Consider the following 12,073-nt stretch of genomic DNA (forward strand, 5'->3'; position numbering starts at 1 on the left):
TGTATTATTTGATTTCAGCTATATGAATCGGTATATAACAATAATAATATATTAATATTATGGACAAAGGTCCCTCAGGTAAAATGTTTGGCCCCTATACTCAATGTTTTACGAGCTCTAAACAAAACTTCCAACAATAAAATACAACCCATTACAAGTGATCAGGGCCTTCCCGAACGAAATGATAAGGGGGGATGAAATGCATTTATGCGCCAACTTGAAAAAATGTTCTCTCATTGCTCGACCACAATCTCCTACCTAGGTACATGCATAGTAATCAGTAAACATATTTTACACCATATTACAAAATATTAAATATTTTAGTATGTTTTTTATTTTACTAGCTTTTATACACATATTTTTTCATCACATCTTGACTAGTAGGTATATTAGAATAAGATATTTTCAATAACAAAATGTTTAACACTCTTGCATATTGATTAAGCTATTATGGAATGATCGGAATGAATAATGACTCAAATTACAAAATAACCAAATATTCAATAACAATATTAATTAAATAGTAAATATTGTCAAATGTCAATACTGACTAACATAATATAAGTGAAACAATTTAAGAATCTTATTGCTTCGTCGATGTCAGAGACGAGACGAGTCGAGGCGAGTCAACATAAAATGTTCGCATTACTTCTATAAGCAGAAATTACAGTCGGCAGCGCACAACAGTTTCTCATAAGTTATCATAACAGTATTATTGAAAATAATTTAATAATTATACGGATGTATAGTCAAATTTTCATACTGTTATAATATTATATAATAGTACATTGTTAGGTACTTAATATTCTTATAGTATTTGTGTTGGACAGTTGGCAATCGTACAATTAACTTATATTCCTTCATATTATTACAAATTACAATATATTATTATGACATATATTTTGTACTTTGTAATACTTACAAAATTATTTAAAAACGGTAAAAAAAAAATAATATAATTTGCAAAGTGCCAACTCAAATACTTCATGTACCTATTAATGTGCCAACTAGGCATTAATGTATTATACATAATGTACCTTTTGGGGGGGGGACTCATTTTTTCGCGTATATAGATTCACATACCTCGGTGGCATAGAAGGTGAAGGGGTTACATTTTAAAGTATTTGAACGTCACACATCAGATGTTGACGTATTACTACCTATTCGATATATTCGATATACAAACAATTATGTCAAATATTTAATAGAAAGTCAAATAGGAAAACTATTGAGTTATGTATAAATAAATAATAAATAGGCCATAGGTACCTTTGATTGACGACAATCGTGGTTGAATCAACTATACTTTAAATCTATAAGATAAAAATTAAACACTTTAGGTACCTTAGTGGCTTAGTAGATACGTTTATATTTTCGTTTATTGTTTATAGTTAATTTTATAAAACAAAATAATGTTTAAAAATATCGTAGATGGTAAATAATTTCGTTGAGTAATTTCGAACAACAACAAGTCACCCCTCGGCACTCGGGAGTCGCGAGTTCGCGACCGATGATTCACCAGAATTAAAAATATGGAACATAATTATTTACATAATATAATTAAATTCGGTATTATGTTATATTTAACGAATGGGTATTACCCACGCTTTACCTGATATTCTGATGTGTGTATTGTATCCATAGAGTATAGGCCTTAATAAATTGTACCAAGGTCGTAGCATAAACTATAAGGTCTATGATTGGAACAATGTAGTTTTAGTAGTAGTTTGTGCCACGGTTTAAGATATATCTTATTATAGATTATATATAAGATATATCTTAAACCGTGATTTGTACTATTCTAAAAAATAAAAATTATAATAATTCTTACCTGTCAGTAGTTGTCGTACCTTAGATCATATACACTGGATAGAGCTATAGCGTATATCAAGAGTAGTCCGTGTTTGAAGAAGACATGTTCATGCCCGAAGTACTTATTGCGCATGCGTGAGAAATGAAATAGATCGCGCGGGACGGAGAAGGAACAATAATGTGTTATAGTGATAAGGACGATTAGGTACTGAATGCTTAGATCATAAACTTTGCTCATGCGCAGTGATGACTTCGAGCACGAACAGCTATGCTTCAAGATTTTAAACCATAGCTCTATCCAGTCCCAGTGTATATGATCTAAGTGTCGTACACTACAGTCACGATTATAATCTTTATAATCGTGACTACAACAGTACAACACTTGCACAAAATACCATAATAGACCTTATCAGTTATAATATGGAAAGTCTATGCCAAGTACGTACTTTGCAGTGTGCCAGTGTCTATATGTGCCTGAAATCGAAGTGTGAGCGCTAAATAGGTACCAACTGGCAACTGACCTTACTTGGACACTGCGGCAGCCGGCAGGTATTTAATTAATATATTAAGTATAAATAGATAAAGTAATTACACATTTTGTGCATACCTACTTTATTTATAAAATATCAATATTATGACAATAGTCTGAGAAGTAATAAACAAGACTTTTTGCTATTTAAATGTACCGTCTTGAGTTTGATGTAAATATTAGACAGGGGCAAATGCCACCCTCTCCAAATGACGCCACCGTCAATGTAATTGCCATAGTTCTTATGCCTATATCAATGTCACATGTTCAATCCAAAAATAAGTGTCTACTGTGTGTTACCTACCTAAATTTAAATATTTTTAAAAATAATATAATCCTTAAACTTTCGCGACCGATGAAAGGTTGGTAGGTAACAACTAACAATATTATTACCAACCTATCGTAAAATGCCAATAGATTTTTCGTCCTAGCATGTACAATATAAAACACTTTATAACGCGATAACAATTTTAATTACCTTCACAAGCATTTGAAAATAAATTAGGTATATACAATTCTACATAATAGAGGAGGTACGTCCCTACCTATTAATTATTATCTTTTATGTATTTTCGTTTAAAATTAAATAACAATATTAAATTGAACTAATTGAAGAGAACAATATAATACAATGTTCAAATATCCAAACAACGTGCTCTGACCCGTATTGTATGTCTTCTATTAAGTACCCAATGCCAACCATGAATTCATCACATCCCCATTTTCGTGTGTAATTAAAGGACAGGAGTTGACGGGTCTCAGGTCTGTAGAAAGGTCCGCACTCGACGACCTCAAAACTTTACGAAATGTCAAAGGAATAAATAACTCAGGTCAAGATGCATCAGTAGACAATTATTTAACTTGACAATTATTTACAAAGATGAGTGACTATGATGGTCACTAATTCCTTCTGCTTTCGTGAATATTTTATTTCATTTCGAACGCCATGTTTAAATGACTCGTTGTTAGAGCAAAACGCCTTTGGCTGAAACTGGGAATAATACCTAACATAAGTACCCGGTGTGGTTTTATAATTATGTATCTATCTGACTATCTGAATTGGCAGCAACAAACGGTTCTTTATAATAACATTCTTACTCAATGAGGAAGACACACTGTCAGGTCTTTATCTTGAATCTAGGAAAAAAGACCAAGGAAAAAAAGAACACGGAAAAAAAGAACAAGTAAAAAAGAACACGGAAAAAAAACAATTTTTAAAAATTTTAAACAGTGTCCCACTAATCAATATTTTTTTAAAAAAAAATTTTAATATAATGCATAGACACTTATGCTATATTTTTGGTATTATTTATTATTATTATTATTATTATTTATTATAAAAAAAATACGAAACATAAATACAATAAAGGTTAGTATAATAATATAGAGTAAGATGCATTTTTATTACTGGAAATGCCCTAAGTAATCCTAGTGCCCTTATAGTTGACTATAGGTGACCTTTTCATACTTTATCATAAAATATAACTAAATAGTGGTAAAATATAAAATAACATTTTACTACTGGAAATTTCCCATGTAGACTTTTCATACTTAAGAGCTATAATTTGAGTGAACATATTTTAGTCTATTGACAGTCATTGAAGTGTTCAAGTGTTTTCATTAAATTTCTATACTTCAATTTTTTAAATACATTTGAAATGGAAATTTTTAAATATAATAAAGGAGGTGAAAAGTAGCTTTTGAAGGATATACTTATATCACAAAACACAAAGGTAAAAACTATTTTACATGGAAATGTTCGACTAAAAATACGACAAATTGTGCTGGAATATTAAGGACTAGTATTTTGAAAACTGATCCTACCGTGACAATAGAACACAATCATCCTGCGAACCAATCCGAAGTAAATGTTATGAAAGCAGTATCAAAAATGAAATTAATGGCTAAGACATCCTGTACAAATCCAGTCGAGATTTATGCTCGATGTGTCTCCGAGTTCGATGAACGTTCTAAATCAAAAATTTATGTTTCGTATTTTTTTATAATAAATAATAATAATAATAAATAATAATACCAAAAATATAGCATAAGTGTCTATGCATTATATTAAAATTTTTTTAAAAAAAAATATTGATTAGTGGGACACTTTAAAATTTTTAAAAATTGTTCTCTTTTTCCTTTGTTCTTTTTTTCCGTGTTCTTTTTTACTTGTTCTTTTTTTCCGTGTTCTTTTTTTCCTTGATCTTTTTTACCGATTACCCTTTATCTTACATTAGGTAGATACCTACCTACTATTAAGTTATGCAAAATACAATTTTTTCTGAAAAAAGTTTTGATCATTTAATTGAACATGAATTTATTAAATAAACAATTTTATTATAAATACGTATTTTTATAAATTACCTACTGTCTTGACTTTATTAGGAACAGTAAATAAACAATGTTCCAATTGTATTATAATAATTATTATATAGTCTGCTTTGGCATTTTTGCTACAAATTTGCTGTAAGATTTTCCATTCCCCGACAGCGGCGTACACACAGATATGGGGGATTGGCCCTCCCCCACCCATTTGTAATTTAATTACTGTATGTACAGTATAGACTATAGATGTATACAAAATTTGATATGTACTCCTCCCATTGAAAATATCCATGAACACAACTACCCCCAAAAACATAAACCAGATTTCAGAATCACAGTTCCAAACAGTACTCCAGATAAATAAAGTTATAACCACACTGAAGAGCACCGAAGAGAGACTTCTTTTCATCTAATAAAATACTTTAAAAGTTGATTATTGACTTGGGTATATTCGGTACATGCTTTGGACGAATCTAGGTCAAAATATCCTAACCAAAATATCCAACGGTCAATATATCCAAATTACGTTTATTGTTGAAAAAATAACTATACATTATTTTCTAAAAATTTAAAAAAACGTTTAAAATTGTATTTTACTTTCTAATAAAATCATCAATAGCATTTAAACAATTTGGAATGTCACTACTGCCTTCATTGTATTCTTCACAAAGATGTTTTAATTTATCTTTTCTTTTACTTTTCAATGGTGGTTCAATAATACCTAGTTGACTCTGTGCGGCTTTATGTTTTGTCTGCTGCATTTTCATGCCGTATCTTGGCAATCAATGTCCAAATTATTGAATGCTTGTGATTCCCCGAAATCAATATTAAAAAAATCAAATAACAAAATGTAATAAATAATAATCCGATAAAATCATTATAGTCACTTACAGTTGTCCGATAAACGATACGATAAGTAATATTATGGCATAGTCTCATGAAATTTCCAGATTGAAATACCATTATTATTATATATTATTAAATTTTAACTATGTATTTTTCCGCGTGTATGTTTACAGCGCATCAATCCATAAGCCGAGCTTTTGTTAATATTATTTTGTTATTTATATTGTACATTTTTTTAAAATTATTATTAAAGCTTGAACAACAATAAATATAGAAATATATAGGAACCGGAATATTTTGTGATAATATTGCTACTGTAATAAGTTAATTAAATAATTTGATATTTGAGATAATTTTATTTCAAAGTATAGAGTAATGCACTCATTTTTGGAAAAACTGATAAATTTAGATATTTTGACAGATTACCACTTTGGACGCAACTTTTCACTTTTTGTACCATTTAGAGTCCATTTTATGATAAATTTCTTAAGCATTTAAAATATAAAATTATGACACAGAGTTGTGGGTTTGCTGTTACACCACTACGGAGAGATAATTTGTATTGTAATTAAAAATAATTATGATATATTTTCAGTACATTTCAATTGCAACTAAAGCAGAGTACAAGAATAATTCAGAAAAAAATACAAAAAATAAAATTGTAAACATTTTTCTTCAAATCTTTGTACCCCAACAAAACACTTGGTAATATAATTTTGTTGTGATATAGTTAATAATATAAAAATAACCTATAGCAACTAAAAAATAATAATTGGTACATACCTATGTAAAATAATATTTGTAAGTTTAAATATTAAACAATTTAGTCAATATTACACATTTCATCAAAATTACAGTTTTGAAGTTCCGTTGAAAACAGTTGTTTAAATTTGTTATATGAACAAAGGCCATCTTTGCAACCATTAAGATGGACGATTCTTTCTTGGTGTAATGTTAGTATCTTAGTTTCATTATTATTACACCTACAATTAACAAGATTACAATGGTATATTAAACATAATATTTTCACCCATCATAAATCCAATAAATTTATAAATTCAGTACTTGTAAAGAACAAATGCAATATTTGAACCAAAAGGATCAATTTTTGAAGTCCTCCATTGCCGATTCTCCATTTCAAAATAATTGTCATGTTTTAATTTATGTTCATCTTTATAAAGACCTAACAATCCGAGCATTTTCAAAATTGTACCTGAATGGGTAAAATAGAAAATACCATTCTTGCTATTTAAATCTTGATCGCTATAAGCACAAATTAAATTAATTAGATTACAAATATTTCAATTACTAGATGTAAAAAATGCTTACTCGAAATATTCAATTGCATTTTTTAATAAGACACAAGCTTGTTTGTATGATAACTCATAAGCATAACCATCAATCAAATAATGCTTCAAATCTTCACTGTACTCGAAAAGCTACAAATTACAACCATCATTACATGCATAATTATTTGAACAGAGAAAATAATCATTCAGTAGGTCTATACTAAGAGTGTTCAAACCTTTTGGAAAGTCTAGGCCACATTGAGTGAGTAGATATTAGCCACGTATATTTTTACGATATTACATTTTATTTAAAATTACAAGGTGGGGAAGGAGAATACATTTATTCACAATGAAGAGAAGAAAAACATTTTTAAATAACAAAAAACTAATATGAAATTTTAAATTGCATTTTTGTAAATGTAGTGAAGCAATATCCGGATCATAGAAGTTGTCTCAATACAATAACTTTTGAGGTGATAGTCTGAAATAGTGAACCAATTCTTACTTTTGAAATGTTCATTCTTTAAAACAATTATTAACAAAATATAAAAACAGTGTCAAAAAGCGATATGAATAATGTGTGGTTGTGGATGATGTTTCTTCAGGTAGATATAATTTATGAAAACCATTTAAAGATAACTAATTCTATATTTATTTGAATTAAACATCCAATTTTCACCTAATAAATTACATTTAAATTTTGGTTTCTACAACAGTAATATCAACCAAAAATGGCGTTGCAAAAATAGCAAAACTCAAACTATTCTTTCAAAATTCTTGAAATTAGTGCTTGAACTTATCAATAAAAGATGCAAAATATTTCTTACTATTCTTAGAATAGTGTTTAACAAATACACGGAAAAGTTTAAAATCATTCCACTGAACTTAGCCATAATTTAAGTTTCAGTCATAAGGAAGTAATTGTTTGAACTTTGAAACCTGCATCAAAAATTAATGCTATTGATATAGCAATACAATACTGTTAACATTGATAACACATTCACAAACTACTATATTAATTCAAGGTTTATTTTATTATTAATATGTTTTTAGTTTTATATTTTTATTATAATTTATTTTTTCATGTCAAAATTGACATGGAGAAATTGAGACTGCATTAAGATCTACTGCCAAAGGTTGGACACCCCTACCGTATAGTACTGAAACAGAAACGAATTATAATTATATATTTAAAATAAATTACCATTAAATCAGATTTATTAAAAATTGAACACCATGGTGAAACTTTATTTTTCTCCCAAGCAGTTTCAAAAGCACAGTATGTATATATATTCTTGGCATCCTCTTAAATAAATAATTACGTTTATTTTATTTCCATAAGCAATGGAACTAATGATTATATATACTAACTAAATGTTAACGTGTAATCAAGTCCAAGTCTTGAAGATAAATTTTTTAAAGTAACTCTAGTTAATTGAGATTCGACAAATTTTTGGTATTCAGCTGATGCTGAAGATGATTTTTTAACATCTTTTCTCCATTTTTGGCAAACTTTATAAAACTAAAAATAATTAAATACACATATTATTAGACAGTTTATTTTTATAAGATAGACATTTATCAATAACAGTGATACTATAATATTGTATCATATAATATTAACTAAAACAACAATCAAAATAACTTGTCAAAATGTGTAGTTATAACTTAAGGTAATTTGAATAAGAAATTGGTTGGGCACTATATTCAGTATGTTATGACATATTATGATTTATACATTTAACTTTAATTTGTATTTGTATTTTGATTAAAAATTTTTTTACAGATTACTGGGCCTCACTGAGATAACTCCTGTGGAGGCCCAGGAAATATACTTTAATTTTAACTTTAAAAGCATGTAGAAAATAATATTATAATTTACTTACCCTTAATAATGGGTCTTTAGCTAATGGTTCATCAAATAATACTTTCTTAACGTCATTTCGTCCAAATAATCCAGTTGCAAATTGTTTAGCACTTACTCTAGTCCTTTGAGTATCAGTAAACCTAAACTATAAAAACAAAATTAATAAAAAATTCCAAAATAAATATATATGGCTATTATTAGTAACATTTTACCAAAAAGTTTGTATTTTCATATGGTTGATTTAATAAATTAGGAAATCTAAGTTGCATACGTTCGGCAATTGCTAAAAGTTCATCTTCTCCTTCTCTGGTTAATCGCTTTTGATCATCTATTTCTTCATGAGAAGTCCATGATTTTATTTCATCTTCATTGCATAGTTTGCCTGAATAAAATCACAATTCAATTTTACTATATAGGTACCTATTACTTACTACACTAAATTGCATGATCAAGTTAATGTAATTTTCTATTAAGGCTATATGCATAGGTACAAACACTACAAACTATAAAATGGGGGACGAGGTGACCGAGTGGTCTGACTCTTCCGTTGCGACGCAGCCGGTCGCGGTTCGATCCTCGGCCACCGGGCGGCATTTTTCTCCGGACAAGTCGCGGTGACCGGAGAGCAAGTGCTGCCATCCCCCACCCCCGGGGCATGGCAGAAACCTACGGGTGCCCCATTCAAAATTCTGCCAAAACAAACACACACGTGTTCCCCCTACCGTTCCAAAAACCTACAAACCATCAATACAAAAACCTACAGTACCTACTAATAGCTAATGGCCACAGTTGCCGGGCTCAGGATCAATTAAAAAAAAAAAAAAAAACTATAGAATAATCTAATCTTTTAGTTTAAAATTTAAAAATATACCAAAAGTTATGTGCATTGTGTTGTGCAACCAAAAAATAAAGATTAATTCATAAAATATGTAGAAGTTATTATGTTTAGTGCATTATACTTTGACTTTTATGATACATTGTAAAAATACAATTTACACAGCAAAAGTAAAATATGTACTAATGCATGTTGAGCTGATGGCCTAGTTGTAGATTTTGAATAAAGATCATTATAAAAAAATTAAATAAAAATTATATAAAGAAAACATTATAGCCACATGTGTTAATTCTGTCCTACTAACACATAACATAATATTTTATGTTAAGAAAAATCCATTTTACTCTGTAATTTTTTATATTAAAATTAATTGACTTAATATTAAATTTAAATGTAAGAATACTTTGTTTTGATAATTTAATTTATGTAATAAGTTTTAAAATGGCTTATGAGATGGCCTTGATAATTTAAATTTGATATTAGGTCAATTCACTCAAATGTTAAAAAAAACAGATAAATGGATTTTTCTTAACCTACAATTTGATGCCTATATGATGTGCTATAGTAAGATGAAGTCAATACATGCGGGTACAGTGTCCTCTTAATAGATAGGTATATTACAAATCAATTTCATCTTGGTACTTGGTACTAAATATGTTAAAAATTAAATTATATACCTACACTCAATCAAATTGTTTACAATGTCTTTTTGAATTTCTGGTAATCTGTTTTTGACGAACTGATCTAATTCTTTACCAGGTGTCCTTGTACCATGTCTTTGAACTAGCCAAATTTTCCATGCCTTACAACCTTAGAGTAAAAATAAAATTAAACAAAATTGTTGACAAACACTTATGACTAGGGCCCGGATTTCAATGCAAAGTGCATATTTTTTTGGTTGATCATATACAATGCTTTCTAAGTACATAATTCGTTCCATGTAACGAGGGTTTGAAAGCTACAAATTTTATTTTGCATTTTTTTGCATATTTCGACGTTTTTTCATTTTTAGAGCATTTTTAGCATTATTGGGTCATTTTGTTGGTTTTTAATGCATATTTGTTCAAAATAGATATAAAACTTGGAATATTCAAAAAAATATCTAAAGATAAATTATTTTCTTGATATTTAAGAAGGTTTATCGGGTTTTTCCCGAATGACAAATTGTCATTTTTTTTTTCGATTTATTTTTTATCTTATCTTAATCTATTATTGACTGTAGATGTTTAGAATGAATAATATTTCCTCTAAAACGGCCAAAACATGCATGTCGACATCATATCAGTCAATATTTAAAATTTTCAGTTTTTTTTTAATAAAATAATTATTATGTCTCATTTATAAATTACAATTTGTATATAAAAAAAATATATGGCATTTTTAAGGTCATTTTTGTGGTAAAATGCATTTTTTAAGGGCATTTTTGACTATTTTTTAGAGCATATCTGTATAGTTTTAAGTGCATTTAAATCCGGGCCCTACTTATGACTTACCTACGTTAAATATACAATACATGTATTACATCATAAACTATAATAAAATATTTATAAATTGTAAGTATATCAATTATTGAACAAGCAAAATGCCTAATTACCTTCGAAGTTGATTGGTTCTGTGTTATAGTTGGCTACATATCGGTACGGAGTTTTAGATGATAAATGATGAGAATAGTCACTGTACAAACCATTACACTGGCCTTCACTATGTATATGGCTAATAAAACTGCAAACTATTGCTGTGATTAGAACTAACATGATGTGGACAATATCCACAAGTGTCTAGTCTTAGAAGTAAATAACTGGAAAAAAAAAATAAAAGTAGGACCAATAATATAGGTACTATGTAAAATATATTTTAAACAATAATTCACCTACAATCTTTATTGATGTACTCTATATTGTCATATGCTGTAACTAAATGAAGAGTTTTAATATTTTATAGTACAGTCATATTTTTTATAGCAGTAAAGTTAAAAAGTTACAGCACGAGACAATGCTACTATTTAATACCACTACTATTGCTACATAATATAATTTAATTACTACTACATAATATTATTCTTCTGTAGCTTCCAATCTACATAGTAAATAATCATATAATATTTATGTAAATATAAAATAAAAAATAATAAATATTGATGATAAGACATGATAACAATGACCTTCATAAAATTCTATATTCTATGGTATTATCACTTATCAGATTATCTATATACTCAACAGAAATACAGAATCCGTTTTAAAATATGACTGTCGAGTAGCGAGTTCTGACTTTCTGTGCAGGTATTAACTATGCTCAAGATATCTTAGTGCATGCCTTCATGGTATTGACTAAAGTAACTTACGTAGCATATTATTATACAGTATGATTTACGACGGAATTGGCAATGACTTTTTACATTTTTATCACTTTTAATAGGAAAATGATTCTCAGTAATCAATTCATTGATCGATTAAAATAATTGACTTGCCTTTTGGTCTTTAAATAATTATAACTTTTCAAATTTATACGGCTCAATTCAATAATTTAAACTATTAATTAAATATTTCATTGTTCCTCAGTTGTTGACT

At 28.3% G+C, this 12,073-nt stretch overlaps 1 protein-coding gene across 3 annotated transcripts; it reads right to left on the reverse strand.

The window, feature by feature from the left end:
• Positions 1-5,848: 5,848 nt before the first annotated feature.
• Positions 5,849-12,034, reverse strand: LOC111034029 (multiple inositol polyphosphate phosphatase 1-like). Of its 3 annotated transcripts, none has more exons than XM_022315050.1 (10): positions 11,724-12,034; positions 11,098-11,301; positions 10,185-10,313; positions 8,881-9,050; positions 8,688-8,813; positions 8,173-8,323; positions 8,006-8,106; positions 6,842-6,951; positions 6,578-6,775; positions 5,849-6,495 (listed from the first exon to the last, which is right to left on the reverse strand). In XM_022315050.1, the coding sequence occupies exons 2-10, from the start codon at positions 11,255-11,257 to the stop codon at positions 6,336-6,338; spliced, it is 1,305 nt and encodes a 434-aa protein (XP_022170742.1). In that variant the 5' UTR covers positions 11,258-11,301; positions 11,724-12,034; the 3' UTR covers positions 5,849-6,335. The 3 variants fall into 3 exon arrangements, with proteins under 3 accessions (XP_022170742.1, XP_022170741.1, XP_022170739.1); XM_022315049.1 differs by lacking the exon at positions 11,724-12,034 and adding an exon at positions 11,374-11,602; XM_022315047.1 differs by lacking the exon at positions 11,724-12,034 and adding an exon at positions 11,378-11,601.
• Between the last annotated feature and the right edge of the window lie 39 nt (positions 12,035-12,073).

This window comes from Myzus persicae, unplaced genomic scaffold (genome assembly GCF_001856785.1).
Source record: "Myzus persicae strain clone G006 unplaced genomic scaffold, MPER_G0061.0, whole genome shotgun sequence".
NCBI lineage: Eukaryota > Metazoa > Arthropoda > Insecta > Hemiptera > Aphididae > Myzus > Myzus persicae.